We start from the raw sequence: 16,658 nt of genomic DNA on the forward strand, positions 1-16,658 counted from the left end.
AGGCTCCTATGTAGCACGGCAAAGTGTATGGTGTGTTCTGTAGATTCTTAGTCTAATTGTCACCAGTGTCACCCTCATGTTCACTAGTTTATTTATATTAATGTTTGCATACAATGGCATTTTCTATTTTTGATCTGCGTCATTGATTTAACAAATCCTATTTTGGTCAACTCAAGTACTTTTAGCAACTCTCACATACAGTTAATAAAATAAATGTATTGAAGTTTGAATGATCTGTGTTTAATCTCTCAGATTTTTAAATGTGACACTTTTTTATATGGTTTCGAATGCTCCCAATGTTTACCATGCCTGTTTTAAAGCTCAGTCCCTCAATTACAGTAAGTAATCCCTCTCTCACAGTTATGAAACCGTAGCAGCCATGCTGGGTCCGTCTGGCTCCTCTCCAACAGAAGGTACAGCCCCATCAGAGAGCTCCTCTGAACCTGTCCCAGATACATCTACCCTCGTCCAGGAAGCAGTGTCTGGAAAGGCACCGCACCTTGAGGGTGAAACCAAAAAAACGATTGAACTCCCAACCACCGCTGAGCCATGCTTGTTGAATATGGAAGACCAACAGTCAATGAGTGAGGCAATGAGACAAGACACTGAGGATGGGTTTGTTCATGTCCAAGATCTAAGCAGTATGAGAAAATGGCCGTCATTGACGGAGGCTGACCTTACTGAGATCTCCAGAGGAAAATTTGTGGTAACTGGAGAAGAAGAGATTTACCTTGACCTGTGGGCGCAAATAGGGGAGAAATCAACGTTAAAAGCACAGGACTCTGGACAGATAACAGGTTATGTTGATATTTATTCAGCCGGGTTACCTGTCGAGACAGAATTATCCACTTCATTACACCAGGACAAGGGGTGAGTGTCCTGGCAGCAAACCGGTGTCTGAACTATTTGGCTGCACTGCTTGAAAAAACAAATGCGGTATTATGTCATAACATTGTCTTTCGTTCGCATAATGTTTGGCTCAGCCATGCTTGCTACTCAGTGAACTGTGATGGACAAGTCTACAGTATGTGTCAAATTTAAGCTGCGTCTTGATGTTTAAGGCACTTGTTTGTGGGCCCAGGTGTTCTAATGTTAACTAAGGTCTTCAGTGTCTCCTGTGTACTGTTTATGCTGCTACCTATGTCATGCATGTTTGTCTCGTAAAGAAAAACCTTTTTCTTAGTTATAATCAGTCAATGTGTTGAGTTTTTCTACATCTGGAACGCTTCTCCAGTGTCTGCTCAGTGGAATGGGATATGTAATCGCTTCAGTGAGGTGTGTCAGCTTGTGGAATGAGGGGGGGGGGGGGGGTTGCTTTACTGATATTACCATTTCAATAGTCATTTAATAGAATGTAATTATATAGCAAGATCTGAGCCATGATATTTTCTCACCTTTTATTTTATTTTTTTAACCTTAAGCGCCCAACATGCAAGCACAGAGGAAGCCTCTGCCCCTACCTCACAACCTACTACAGACACGTTGCTGTTAGAGGACAAGGCTCAAGAACATATAGTCCCCATCCCAGATAAACCCTCTGATGATCAGACACTCGCCTCAGATGAAACACAATCGGAAGTTGCCCCTGTTGTCGCTGGCCAGGCTGTCCCTGCACAGGTAACAACTGAACTGGTCGCTCCTCATCATGCAAAGAAACAAGACGGTAGTCTTCCTCCAGAAACTCAACAGGAAGTTGATGATCAAGGGATTGTTTCTAAGGTAGTCCCTTCACGGCCTCCAAGGAGAAAAGACTGTCTCACTTCAGAGCGCAAACAGAAATCTGAGAATGTATCTGTACAGAAGCCCACTGAAGTGAGAGGAGACCGTAGTCTTTCAACAGAACCTCTAAAGAAAGATGATGTCCAGAAGGGTTTTACTGCCCAGGCACCAGAGGAGATGGTACCATCACATCCTGGTAGGAAAATAGATTGTTGTCTTTCAACAGAGCCTCAACAAAAAACTGATGCCCCTGTCCAGGTGCCCACTGAACTGGTCCCTCCTCGCCGTACTAAGACAAGCCTCACTAAAGAGACACCACAGGCAACCGGCGTTATCCCAGCTCCACACACAAGGGGAACCTATAGTGCTTCCAGTGCAGAACGTTCACAGAAACCTGGCCAGGGAGCCACTGAACTGATTCTACCATGGCCTGTGAAGAAACAAAACCGCTTCACTACAGAGCCATCTCAGAAAGCTGATGAGCCAGAGAATCTGATTGCCCAGGCGGTCGCTAAGCTGATTCCACCTCAACGCACCAGGAAAGCATCTCTCTCTCCCGAACCGCGACAGAAAGCTGACGATTTAAAGACTGTTACTAGTAAGGCCACAATTGTTCCCCTAACTTCATATCATGTACCTACAGAGTCATACCCCGAGTTTGGTGTGGGAGAGACTGCTCCCCTCTCGATCATCAGAAAAATAGCCCCGCCCAGGCGCAGCAAAAGAACTCATTCTCCCCCAGTGGAATCAAGCAAAGCAGAGGATGGCACAGATGAAGCTATGACTTTAGAGGCCCTGAATGCTGCCAACCAAGGGTCTACAGATCCAGCCCAGATACAGGATCTTATGATAACCTTTTCAAAGGATTCTGAGGTGGAGACGCAGTCTCCGGAAGTGACAGAAACAGCCACTGAGTCACTCGAAGATGAGCCAGCTCAGAAGGCCTCAACAGAGGACATTGCACCAGGAGTAAAGATGAAAGGCAAGCAAGAGATCTTTCCAGTCCCAAAACCTCGTGGGAAACGAGACCCAACCCCACCTGTCCAAATAGATGCTACCCGACCAAAGACCTGGCATGCCTCTATTGGGGATAACACCCAGTCTACCAGAGATGGAGGACAGTCACCTGCAGCCTCTGGGCTGGTACCACCTCAACGCAACAAGAGGAGCAGTAGTCTTCCTCCCGTACCCCCTCGTGGCCAGCTTGGAGCATCTGGGGAAGTGATGGTTGCTCCTCTGCGTAAAAGGAGCAGTAAGCTAAACATAAAACAATCGAGCATGCCTGTTCCAGTTCCCCGCTCTAAAAAATGCCTTAGTTCATCTTTTTCTGATGGAAATCCTCCAATGGACTCCTCATTCACCAGCCAGGTGGACTCCCTTGAGGGCTCGCTGTCTCTCTCTCAGGAAGACAAACAAGACACCAGCCAGGAAGCCTCAGAGGGTTCAATATCATTAACCTCAAACATGGCCTCCGATGGGAGCTTTGTCACAATTTCTCGCTCAGAGGAGATGTCACCAGAAGTACAACTCTGTGAGAAGGGACTGGAGGAGAGCTGGATCTTCACAGAAACCACTATGTTCACAGAGGCCTTCACAGAAACTGCTATGGTCAGTGAGTTCTTCGTAGACACTGTAAGAGAGGACATTGAGAGGGGTTCAGAGGTAGAGGCTGTCTTTGAGAAGGGACTGGAGGAGAGCATGGAAAGCTGGACCTTTACAGATACTACCATGGTCACTCAGGCCTTCACAGAAACCCCTATGGTCACTGAGTTTTTTGAAGACACTGTAATCAAGGATATTGAGAGAGGTTCAGAGGCAGAAGTGCTTGACACGACCTCTCCAACCACCGGTACACCAGCTGAGGACGACTGGTTACGTGTTGAGGGAGCCAAAAAGACAGCGCAGATGGAGGTAGAGAGCAAAGACATGTGGGTTGAAGAGATGGACTTTGGCTTTGAGTCAGTAGACATATCTGCTGGTGGCTTAGATGAGGAGAGGTACGTTATGTTGAGTTGGACACGCCTGTGTAATACAGTGGTTGATTGACGCGTGGCAGTTTTCTGAGTGCATTTACCAATAGTTGTTGATAATTCTGTGTGACTAGAATGCTTTTATGAAAGGAAACTGATTGAGAAAATGCCATCTATTTCATCCTTTACCATTATTTGAAATGTGTTGCTTCTAAACTGTTAGAACTAAACATCCAGAATATGCTGTGAAGTCAGGTCATATTAAATCCCTGTCTTTCTCTTTTTAGACAGCAGGGGGCAGCAGACGAGCCAACAACGCCTAAAGGCAGAGCTGTAAACTCTCAGGAAACGTGTCTAGGCAGTGCTGGTTCCCCAGAAGTATGTTATTTATAGTCAGTTGACCAATCCTCCACCATCATTTTGCATAAGTGACCTTTGAAAGGAAATTCTGATTCATAACAGTCCATTTTGTCAATGACAAAAGCAATTTTTTTAGGTTATTACAATGTGATACCTGGTCATTTCTGCACCATAAACTGAAGTGCCACTTATATTTTACTCTGAATTGACCTATTATATCTGATGTGATTTTGTTGTCTTAGGGCCTGATGGCCAGTCCTGGCCTTGTTACCTCCAGCCAGTCCCTACTGGAGTGGTGTCAGGAAGTCATCAAAGAACACAAGGGGGTCAAGATCACCAACTTCAGCACATCCTGGAGGAACGGCCTGGCCTTCTGTGCCCTGCTACACCACTTCCACCCGGACAGGATGTAGGTACCCCCTCTGTGATGCGTTTAGACATAAACGTGAGCAGGCATTGTGTTATGGCTTGTTTATTAACCTTTAAAAATGACATCATCATTTTTGTGTTAACGTGTTTCCTGTTCTTGTAGTGTGTATTGATTATCTATTTCTTCGCTGCTTAGAAACTTTGAGATGCTGGACCCTTATGACATCAAGCGCAACAACAAGAAGGTAGTTTGTTTTCTTTACGTTATCTCAACATGTCATAATCACGATCAACAGCCAGGCCTTAAATGTGACCATCAGTTGGTTAGCTGCTGAATGTTTTCCCCACCCAACCCATCTTCTCTTATTTCCCCCAAGGCCTTCGACGGTTTCGCAGAGTTGGGCATCTCTCGGCTGATAGAGCCCTCGGACATGGTCCTGCTGGCCGTCCCTGACCGCCTCATCGTCATGACCTACCTCAACCAGATCCGCACCTACTTCACGGGCCAGGAGCTGAGCGTGCTGCACATCGAGGCGGACAGCAGTGAGTCCAGTTATGGTATGGCCGGGGAGAGCCGGGAGGGCCCCGACCCGGAGGCCGCCGCACGCTACTGTCAACGGATCCAAGATGAGGCCCTCACAATGGAGACCAATGTGGGCGCTGCAGAGAAGAAGGCAGATAGTGACACTAAGGAGGGCACCAATAGGGAAGTGGTCCCACCCCCTAGAACCAAACGGCTGCAGGCTGCAGGGGAAGCAGGAGGGGCCCAAGCCCCCGTCGTACCCCCCAGGACACATTTTTTATCTGCCAAGTCTGGGTTCTCCCACCTAAAGGATGTAGATCTGGTTAAGAAACGACGGTCACAACGCAGGTCAATAGACGAGGCAGACTCAACCGAGGTCAGTGGCCTATGATCTCTCTCTCTTCACTTTCTCTCCCTCTCACCCCCCCCTTTTTGTCTCTCTTTCTCTCTCCACTTTCTCTCCCGCTCATCCCCCCTCTGTCTCTCTCTCTCTCTCTCTCCACTTTCTGCCACTTAATCTCTCTGTGAGTGATTGCTTTGTTGTAGTTACAGGTTGCTGCAGCACAGGAAGAGAGTGGAGCTGACAGAATCAAATCAGAAACAGGTACATACAGTATATTGATTTTGTATGATGTGTTCTGAGTTCACACACACACACACACACACACACACACACACACACACACGCACACACACACACGCACAGACTTACTGAGTCCCCAGTTTCCCAGGTACTTTATGATTGTGAACCACCCCTCAGAGGAGCAGTGGAGAGGAGGGATGGAGAGGAGGGATGGAGAGGAGAGATGGAGAGATGGAGAGGAGGAGAGATGGAGAGGAGGAGAGAGATGGAGAGGAGAGATAGATGGAGATGAGAGATAGATGGAGAGGAGAGATGAGAGATAGATGGAGAGGAGAGATAGCGATGGAGAGGAGGAGAGATGTAGGGGAGAGGAGGAGAGATTGAGAGGAGAGATTGAGAGGAGGATAGGAGAGGAGGAGAGATGGAGAGGAGAGATGGAGGAGAGATGGAGAGGAGGAGAGATGGAGAGATGGAGAGGAGGAGAGATGGAGAGGAGAGATAGATGGAGAGGAGAGATAGATGGAGAGGAGAGATGAGAGATAGATGGAGAGGAGAGATAGATGGAGAGGAGAGATGGTGATGGAGAGGAGGAGAGATGTAGGGGAGAGGAGGAGAGATGGAGAGGAGAGATTGAGAGGAGGATAGGAGAGATGGAGAGGAGAGATGGAGGGGAGGAGAGATGGGTGTCTGTACTCCATCCCCTGAGCGGAGAGAGAGAGGAGAGCTGAAGTACAGACACAAGTCATCACAGTTGTCTCTGTTGTACTTGGCTCATCCATCCCCTGAGAGGAGAGAGAGAGAGAGAGAGAGGAGAGATGGAGTACAGAAACAAGTCATCACAGTTGTCTCTGTTGTACTTGGCTCATCCATCCCCTGAGCATTGACTCATTCTAATTACTTTGATGGCTTCCTGTCGTTAGGATTAGAGTCCTTAGCCTATCAAATGATGTTAATTACCTCGTCATCACAGTCTAGTTTGCCACTTTCATGCTCTTCCAGTAATTGGAGCTACTGCATGTCGTTACGCTGTGTGTGTGTGTGTGTGTGTGTGTGTGTGTGTTTCATATAGGAAGGACAGCTGGTGAAGAAGGACGATCGGCTGAGGAGGTCTGTCACTTTCACAAGTCACTGTCTGCAGCTGTCATAAACACTGGAAATACCAATGTTCTGTATCAGAAAGAAGTATCATTCTCTTTGTGTGTGTGTGTGTGTGTGTGTGTGTGTACAGGACACCAGCCAGTATGTGCTGAGGGAGATGCAGGCCCTAGAGTTTGAACAGAAGCACATTGACAGCAGGGCAGACATCGTGGAAAGTAGTCTACGGCGACTGATGGAGTCCGGTGAGAGGGGGATGGAGAAAGAGAAAGAAAAATACCCTTAAATAAAGGCTTTCACTATTTTCAAATCGTCTCCTTATAATGATTCTCTCTCTTTCTCCATACATGTAGGTAGTGACAAGATGCAGGAGGAGAAGCTGATCCAGGAGTGGTTCACTCTGGTCAACAAGAAGAACGCCCTCATCAGGAGACAAGACCAACTACAGCTACTGTAAGATCCACCATCCCCACCGTGTTCTCCACCGTTACCTAGTGCTTTAAACAACACTGTTTATTTGTTTTATTTAACCTGGCAAGTCAGTTAAGAACAAATTCTTAATTACAATAATGACCTACACCGGCAAACTCGGACGACGCTGGGCCAATTGTGTGCCGCCCTACGGGACTCCCAATCATGTCCGGTTGTGATACAGCCTGGAATCGAACCAGGGTGTTTGTAGTGACACCTCAAGCACTGAGAGGCAGTGCCTTAGACCACAGCGCCGCTCGGGAGCCCTAAACACTGACATATTATAGACACATTACATTGATCTTAACCACAAGGCATTCTGCTCCACAGGCAAGAAGAGCAGGACCTGGAAATGAGGTTTGAGATGCTGAACCGAGAGCTGAGAGACATGATGGCTATTGAAGGTAAGACTACAGTACCAATATGCTGAACTACAAGATCCATGATGCCACTCTATTCTGTGATACAGCTCATTAATGTGGCCAGATGTGGTCATAGTGGCACTACAAACCATACAATAACAAAAATATCTCAGCAAAGGAAATGAGAATAGTGTGCTGCTCCGTATGGCAGTGCTAGGTTCTAATCTCTGGTACAATGGACGGACTCAGAGGAAAAACTCTAACTAGATTTATGCGACACACTGTGTGTTGCAGTTGCAGAGCACAAACATACACTGACAGTGTCATCTGCAAAACACCATCACACCTTCTCCTCCGTGATTCACGGTGGGAACCACACATGCAGAGATCATCCGTACTTACTCTGTGTCTCACAGAGACTGCGGTTGGAACCAAATATCTCAAATTTGGGACTCATCAGACCAAAGGACAGATTTCCACAGGTTTAATGTCCGTTGCTTGTGTTTCTTGGCCCAAGCAAGTCTTATTCTTACTGGTGTTCTTTAGCAGTGGTTTCTTTGCAGCAATTCGACCATGAAGGCTTGATTCATGCAGTCTCTTCTGAACAGTTGATGTTGAGATGTGTCTGTTACTTGAACTCTGTAGCATTTTTTGGGGCTGAAATCTGAGGTGCAGTTAACTCTAATGAACTTCTCCTCTGCAGCAGAGGTAACTCTGGGTCTTCCTTTCCCGTGGCGGTCCTCATGAGAACCAGTTTCATCATAGAGGTTGATGGTTTTTGCGACTGCTATTGAAGATACTTTAAATGTTCTTGAAATGTTCCGTATTGACAGATGTCATAAAGTGATGATGGACTGTCATTTCTCTTTGCTTATTTGAGCTGTTAATGCCATAATATAGACATGGTCTTTTACCAAATAGGACTATCTTCTGTATACCACCCTACCTTGTCACAACACAACTGATTGGCTCACACGCATTAAGAAGGAAAGAAATTCGACAAATTAACATTTAACAAGGCACACCTGTTAATTGAAATGCATTCCAGGTAACTAACTACCTTATGAAGCTGGTTGAGAGAATGCCAAGAATGTGCAAAGCTGTCATCAAGGCAAAGGGTGGCTACTTTGAAGAATCTCAAATATAAAATATATTTGGATTCGTTTAACACTTTTTTTTTTTGGTTACTACATGATTCCATATGTGTTATTTCATAGTTGTGATGTCTTCACTATTATTCTACAATGTAGAAAATAGTAAAAATAAAGAAAAACCCTTGAATGAGTAGGTGTGTCCAAACTTTTGACTGGTACTGTATATTTATACCTTCTGATTAGACTGAGTGCCCTCCGTGTATTTCTAGGATAAACAATCAGTCTCCGAGTCTGTACTGAGTCTGTTCCTCCTATTGGTATTGTCGTGGCCCAGCCTGAGTCCAGAACCTTGGTGCTCCTCCGTGCCTTTCACAGGTCTTCTTATCAGTCAGGAGAGGCTTTGAGTTATTGGGAGGACACATCCACACAGTTGAATTGTTTTGTCTTTTTTTCACCTTTATTTAACCAGGTAGGCTAGTTGAGAACAAGTTCTCATTTACAACTGCGACCTGGCCAAGATAAAGCAAAGCAGTGCGACAGAAACAACAACACAGAGTTACACATGGAATAAACAAGCGTACAGTCAATAACACCGTAGAAAAAAATAAAGTCTATACACTAGAGGATGACCAATTAATCGGAATGGCCGATTAATTGGGGACGATTTCAAGTTTTCATAACAATCGGAAATAGGTATTTTTGGGCGCCGATTTCCGCTTTTTTAATTTATTTTTATAGCTTTTATTTAACTAGGCAAGTCAGTTAAGAACACATTCTTATTTTCAATGACTGCCTAGGAACTGTGGGTTAACTGCCTTGTTCAGGGGCAGAACGACAGATTTTCACCTTGTCAGCTCAGGGGTTTCAATCTTGCAACCGTACAGTTAACTAGTCCAACACTCTAACCATGGCACTCCACGAGTAGCCTGCCTGTTACGCGAATGCAGTAGAAGACAGGGTAAATTGCTAGCTAGCATTAAACTTATCTTAGAAAAAACAATCAATAATAATCACTAGTTATAACTACTAATCCAGTTTAGCAGGCAATATTAACCAGGTGAAATTGTGTCACTTCTCTTGCGTTCATTGCACGCAGAGTCAGTGTATATGCAACAGTTTGGGCTGCCTGGCTCATTGCGAACTAATTTGCCAGAATTTTACGTAATTATGACATAACATTGAAGGTTGTGCAATGTAACAAGAATATTTAGACTTAAGGATGCCACTCGTTAGATAATATACCGAACGGTTCCGTATTTCACTGAAATAAACTTTTTGTTTTCGAAATTATAGTTTCCGGATTCGACCATATTAATGACCAAAGGCTCGTATTTCTGTGTGTTATTATGTTATAATTAAGTCTGATTTGATAGAGCAGTCTGACTGAGCAGCAGCAGGCCCGTAATCATTCATTCAAACAGCACTTTCGTGCATTTTGCCAGCAGCTCCTCGCAAGCACAGCGCTGTTTATGACTTCAAGCCTTTCAGCCTAATGGCTGGTGTAACCAATGTGAAATGGCTAGCTAGTTAGCTGGGTGTGCGCTAATACTGTTTCAAACGTCACTCGCTTTTAGATTGTAGCTTTTGTGGAGCGATGGGTAACGATGCTTCGAGTGTGGCTGTTGTCTATGTGTTCCTGGTTCGAGCCCAGGTAGGGTCAAGGAGGGGGACGGAAGCTATACTGTTACACTGGCAATAGTATAGTGCCTATAAGAACATCCAATAGTCAAAGGTATATGAAATACAAATGGTATAGAGAGAAATAGTCCTATAAATACTATATTAACTACAACCTAAAACCTCTTACCTTGGAATATTGAAGTCTCATGTTAAAAGGAACCACCAACTTTCATATGTTCTCATGTTCTGAGCAAGGAACTCAAACGTTAGCTTTCTTACATGGCACATATTTTACATGGCACACATTTTTACATGGCACACATTTTTACATGGCACATATTACTTTCTTCTCCAACACTTTGTTTTTGCATTATTTAAACCAAATTGAACATGTTTCATTATTTATTTAAGGCTAAATTGATTTTATTGATGTTAAGTTAAAATAATATTAAGTTAAAATAAGTGTTAATTCAGTATTGTTGTAATTGTCATTATTACAAATTTAAAAAATGGCCGATTAATCGGTATCGGCTTTTTTGGTCCTCCAATAATCGGTATCGGCGTTGAAAAATCATAAATCGGTCGACCTCTACTATATACAGTGTGTGCAAATGGCATGAGGAGATATGGCAATAAATAGGCCATAGTAGCAAAGTAATTACAATTTAGCAGATTAACACTGGAGTGATAGATGAGCAGATGATGATGAGCAGATGATGGTGTGTAAGTAGTGATACTGGTGTGCAAAAGAGCAGCAAAGTAAATATAAACAATATGGGGATGAGGTAGGTAGATTGGATGGGCTATTTACAGATGGACTATGTAGCTGCAGCGATCGGTTAGCTGCTCAGATAGCTGATGTTTAAAGTTAGTGAGGGAAATGTAAGTCTCCAGCTTCAGCGATTTTTGCAAATCGTTCCAATCACTGGCAGCAAAGAACTGGAAGGAAAGACAGCCACGGGAGGTGTTGGCTTTGGGGATGACCAGTGAGATATACCTGCTGGAGCGCGTGCTACAGGTGGGTGTTGTTATCGTGACCAGTGAGCTGAGATAAGGTGGAGCTTTACCTAGCATAGACTTATAGATGACCTGGAGCCAGTGGGTCTGGCGACTAATATGTAGCGAGGGCCAGCCGACTAAAGCATACAGGTTGCAGTGGTGGGTGGTATAAGGCGCTTTGGTAACAAAACGGATGGCACTGTGATAGACTGCATCCAATTTGCTGAGTAGAGTATTGGAAGGTATTTTGGAGATGACATCGCCGAAGTCGAGGATCTGTAGGATAGTCAGTTTTACTAGGGTAAGTTTGGCGGCGTAAGTGAAGGAGGCTTTGTTGCAAAATAGAAAGCCGATTTATAGATTTGATTTTGGATTGGAGATGATATAAGTCTGGAAGGAGAGTTTACAGTCTAGCCAGACACCTAGGTATTTGTAGTTGTCCACATATTCTAGGTCAGAACCGTCCAGCGTAGAGATGATTGTCGGGCGGGCGGGTGCGGGCAGCGAAAGGTTGAAAAGAATGCATTTGGTTTTTGCTAGCGTTTAAGAGCAGTTGGAGGCCACGGAAGGAGTGTTGTATGGCATTGAAGCTTGCTTGGAGGTTAGTTAACAGTCAGTGTCCAAAGAAGGGCCAGATGTATACAGAATGGTGTCATCTGCGTAGAGGTGGATCAGGGAATCACCAGCAGCAAGAGCGACATCGTTGATATATACAGAGAAAAGAGTCAGCCCGAGAATTGAACCCTGTGGCACCCCCATAGAGACTGCCAGAGGTCCAGACAACAGGCCCTCCGATCTGACACACTGAACTCTGTCTGAGAAGTATTTGGTGAACCAGACGAGGCAGTCATTTGAGAAACCAAGGCTGTTGAGTCTGCCGATAAGAATGCGGTGATTGACAGAGTCGAAAGCCTTGGCCAGGTCGATGAATACAGCTGCACAGTATTGTATTTTATCGATGATGGTTATGATATCGTTTAGGACCTTTGAGCGTGGCTGAGGTGCACCCATGACCAGCTCAGAAACCAGATTGCATAGCGGAGAAGGTACGGTGAGATTCTAAATGGTCTACTGCCGTCCGCTAGATAATTACACCTCAAATACACAAAGAGCTTAAACCTGACACTACTTTCCAATCTCTAAGAATATGTTTAAACTGTATATTCATTCTAAGAGTATATAATGATATAAAACAGTGACAATATATAAGAACCGTAATTTATGATCTATCAGCTCCAACTCATGGCTCCTATTCAACTCTAATGGACTCATTCTGGCACTTTCCCTCTGCCCAAATACAATGCTCATAGATCATTCCATCTAACCCATGTTTACTGCTGCTAGGCTTATTTAGAATTAGAAACCTATTCAAAAGGGCTCAAGTCAGAGAGTCTCCAACAGCAGTACATTTTGGACGTGATTGACTCACACAATTAATATGTCTGTTTCGTAAAGTCAGACTTCCCAACTATGCCGTGGTATCTGTCCACCTGCTGGTTTGAGGAAGTGACCCTTTCTTTAATTACGTAATTTATTGTAATCCTTTGTTTACTTCCAGTTGAATCACGAGGGTATAGTTTAAAATGAAACACATTGCAATAAAAACCTGGTCATGGAACTCAATTTCATGTTGGCAAAGCAACAACTGTCTTCTCTACTCTGTACCACCCTCAATCTCTTACCGCTCTCTCCCTCTCACTCTCTTCCTCTCCTCTGCTCACTGTCTCCCCTCTTTTCCTCTCTCTCTTCCTCTCCTCCTCTTACTCTCTCCCTCTCTTCCACTCACTCTCTCCCTCTCTGCTATCTTCCTTTCTCCCTCTTCCTCTCTGCTCACTCTCTCCTATCTTCCTCTCTGCTCACTCTTCCTCTCTGCTCACTCTCTTCCCCTCTCTCCCGCTATCCTCTCTTCCCCTCCCTTTTTCCTGTCCTCCAGAGTGGCAGAAGACAGTGGCCCATAAACACAGGGAGCAGCTGCTACTGCAGGAGCTGGTGTCTCTGGTCAACCTGAGGGACGAGCTGGTCCACGACATGGACGCCAAGGAGAAAGGGTGAGACAGCCAGGGCTGCATCCCAAATGGTACCCTATTCCCTATATAGTGCACTACTTTTGACTCAAGTCTAATTGGCCCCTGGTAAAAAAGTAGTGCACGATATATGGAATCGGGTGCCATTTGGGATGCATCCCATGGCCCAGCTGAGTCACACACGCTGAATACACACAGCAAACACAGAAGCTCATCTGGGTGGACGGGATGCTATGGGGTGAATGAGATGTCAGGTGTCTTTGTGAGTTTTGTCTTCCTCTGCCTCACAGTTGAACGTAAGTCTGAGAGAGTGACTGTTTGATATGAGACTACTGTTCTACCTGTTCTCTGCGCCTAGGGCTCTGGAGGAGGACGAGAGGCTGGAGAGAGGCCTGGAGCAGAGACGAAGGAAGTACAGCAAGAAGAGCAAGCAGGAGAAGTGTGCACTGCAGTAAGGCCTGGCGTTGGACACACCCGAACCAGTGGAAGGTCACACCCGAACCAGGCAGCCCAATGGAAGGTCACACCTGAACCAGGCGCCCAGTGGAAGGTCACCTGGATGCACATTGGGACTAAAGTTGTATGTGTGTGGATCATGACATCAACACTGCATGGAAGAGACTGAGAACTGTGTTATGGGACTGCACTAGGAGGACATAAAACAATGTTCACTCACCCCCCTCTATGATATGACTGAGCCTCATTGCAACCTATGACTGGTTGTCAACAGTCACCCTGCTCTTCAGATTGTGTTTTGATTGGATTTAAGTTTTGTTTTTTTGTGCATAGTGTGTGTACTGTTGGGTTTTAATTTTGAGTAAATAACTCAAGGACACTAGAGAAGCTTAACCAAGTTGAATTCTTCCAAAAGGGTCGATATAGCTGTAATTCAGACAAAGACATAGCTTCCCCCGTGGTGGTAGTCATACCCCACTTTGGGTGGAGCCTCCTCATCTCTAAACATTGCATCATTCTTGCTACATGTAAGCGGCAGGGTAGCCTAGTGGTTAGAGCGTTTGGCCTAGTAACCGAAAGGTCGCAAGTTCGAATCCCCGAGCTGACAAGGTACAAATCTGTCGTTCTGCCCCTGAACAGGCAGTTAACCCACTATTCCTGGTCATTGAAAATAAGAATTTGTTCTTAACTGACTTGCCTAGTTAAATAAAGGTAAAATAAAAAAATTAACTTCAGGTCACAAAGACATAACTAACTAATCACCAGATTAAGTGCCTTACACTTTTAGAAAAAAAGCATTCCAAAATGGTTCTTCAACTGTCCCCATAGGATTTTTGGTTCCAGGTAGAACCTCTCGGATTTTACATGGAATCAAAAGGGTTCTACATGGAATCAAAAGGGTTCTACCTGGAACCAAAAATAGTTATTCAAAGGGTTCTCCTATGGGGACAGCCAATTAACCATTTTAGGTTCTAGATAGCACCTTTCTTTCTAAGATACTGTAGAATCTGTTACAGTAGTGTACAATGGGTTACTTCAAAAAGGTATTTTCTACTGAATGGGATATTAGGGAAGGGGCAGGGCTCCTGTACTTAGCTACATCAAATACCTACATTAGACCCATGCAGCAGGTGGATTGATTCACCCCTTTTCACCTATTGTTAAATAAGCAGTCTGATTATTGAAAATTACAATGGCGAAATGGAAGTGAAATGCTGAATTTGTGCAAACAAAGAATGCCAAAACGAGCTTCCTCATTTATTGCAGTACGTCGGCTTGGACTGTGCAGACGGCACACAGCGAGCACCTGTTGTCTGATTCTTTGATGTGAATGTATGTGGATGCTCCAACACTCAAGCAGAGTGGGAGATCTTGGATGAAAGAGGAAAACGACAGAAGTCAGTGTACTGCAGCTTGGTGTCTGAAAGAACAAAGCAGTTTAAACGTGTTGGAAATATTTGAAGCTTTTATTAATTGAATATGTATTCGACAGATAATCCGACCTATCCTGCCTGTCATATGTGCCTTTAACCAGATCCAGAGTAAAAAAACTAATGTTCAGAAGTAGGACTCAACTTTGTGTTCCTAGTTCTCAAATGTTTATGCAGCGAGTTCAGTTACTGTTTGTTTATGCAGCGAGTTCAGTTACTGTTTGTGACATTAGTCTTGTAATGCCTTGTTTTCCATTCATTTTTTTTGTTTTTTGTTTCGAAAGGTAAATAAGGAAGTGGTGGAGCCTGAAAATGATACATTTCAAGATGCTCTAAAATGCTAGAGAACAGGAATATTCAAACGGAAAACATGAGGCAAATGTATGTTTCTTAGTGGTTCCATCTTAACCGTACAACTATCAATTGCTATAGTCTTATGCACATTCTTATTAGCAAATCTGTAACATGGAAAGTGTGTGTTAAACAAAAAACCCTCATACATGAGACAAAATATACACTTTACTTTAGCTAAAATATATTCTAGTATTAAAACTCCAGCACTTCGCTACAGCAGGATTACTACAGATGTAGGATCTGAATTTGAGCCCGTTTGCTACAGCAAGGAAAATAATCTTGCAGCAACAGGAAATGTGAATTATTACATGGATTATAAGTAATGGACATTTTGTATGGGGTTGATACATTTATAATTAGGGCAAATCAAGTCTGAAATGTCAAAGTGGAAATTACAAACTTTAGAAGCATTTTTAAAACTCAAATACACTACAAGTTTGCGTTTCCTGCCGTGCAGGAAAATTCTCTGCAACAAAAGAGTGATCAAATGAAGATCCTACATCTATATTATTGGCCAGGCAGGAGTGCACCAGAGCTTGATATTTGCTTGACATCTTCTCCTCTACACTTTGTGTAATGTTAAGTTATCATGAGCGCAGGCGTTTCTATTTCAGTGGGAGGAACTACTTAACAGAGTAAAAACATGATTCTGTCCGGAGTTATTTTGGGTGACACTGGAGAGTAATTTTTTTATTTTTTTATTTTAGAAGTGTTTGAATTTGTGTTCCAGCTTGTTCCCCCTCTGCCCCACTGTTGTTAGTTACTGTGTTAATGTTCCTACCACTGTGTGAGTTTGAGAGATTTTACTTTCAGTTTTCTGAAATAGCTTTTGGGGAAGGTTTTGTTTGTTTTAATGTACATTTGCACTATTTGTGATGTTCGGAGAATTAAAAGGTATCTTGGATCACTATTTTGGATCAGTATTTTTGTAAACGACATCCACCTTGTTTATTTTAATTCATATGGATATCATACATTTACATTATGAATCCATCAGGATTATCAGTTGTGCATTATATAAGACAAAGTACATTTATATTCTCACTTAACCCCCATATTGATGTGTCCTTTAATGCTATAGCCGATAGAAAAACGTTGAAACAGTCAAAAAATAAATCATAAGGAAAAAGGTTTAGAAGTGTCTGTCCTATATCTAAGAGATATAAGAAAGTTCAGGATTTAACCCCTTTTTTTTGTCGGCACAAAACTACTTCCATAATTCCTTCCAT

General features: G+C 43.9%; 1 protein-coding gene across 13 annotated transcripts in view; it reads left to right on the top strand.

Annotated features, from left to right (window-relative positions):
• LOC110500887 (EH domain-binding protein 1) overlaps positions 1-16,339 on the top strand; it is a 60,407-nt gene extending 44,068 nt beyond the window's left edge. For 7 of the 13 annotated variants that reach the window (XM_090214803.1, XM_090214805.1, XM_036958171.2 and 4 more), the window contains 13 exons: positions 361-870; positions 1,422-3,716; positions 3,977-4,067; positions 4,292-4,458; positions 4,615-4,663; positions 4,796-5,317; positions 5,488-5,545; positions 6,594-6,631; positions 6,753-6,864; positions 6,973-7,072; positions 7,421-7,494; positions 13,099-13,213; positions 13,548-16,339. In XM_090214803.1, the coding sequence (XP_090070929.1) occupies positions 361-870; positions 1,422-3,716; positions 3,977-4,067; positions 4,292-4,458; positions 4,615-4,663; positions 4,796-5,317; positions 5,488-5,545; positions 6,594-6,631; positions 6,753-6,864; positions 6,973-7,072; positions 7,421-7,494; positions 13,099-13,213; positions 13,548-13,644 (4,228 nt within the window). In that variant the 3' untranslated portion in view covers positions 13,645-16,339. The remainder of the gene's footprint in view (positions 1-360; positions 871-1,421; positions 3,717-3,976; positions 4,068-4,291; positions 4,459-4,614; positions 4,664-4,795; positions 5,318-5,487; positions 5,546-6,593; positions 6,632-6,752; positions 6,865-6,972; positions 7,073-7,420; positions 7,495-13,098; positions 13,214-13,547) is intronic. The other 6 variants (XM_090214810.1, XM_090214808.1, XM_036958172.2 and 3 more) reach the window with 3 other exon arrangements.
• The last annotated feature ends 319 nt before the right edge of the window (positions 16,340-16,658 follow it).

This window comes from Oncorhynchus mykiss, chromosome 21, assembly GCF_057628025.1.
Source record: "Oncorhynchus mykiss isolate SJ-2025 chromosome 21, ASM5762802v1, whole genome shotgun sequence".
In the NCBI taxonomy this organism is placed as follows: Eukaryota; Metazoa; Chordata; class Actinopteri; order Salmoniformes; family Salmonidae; genus Oncorhynchus; species Oncorhynchus mykiss.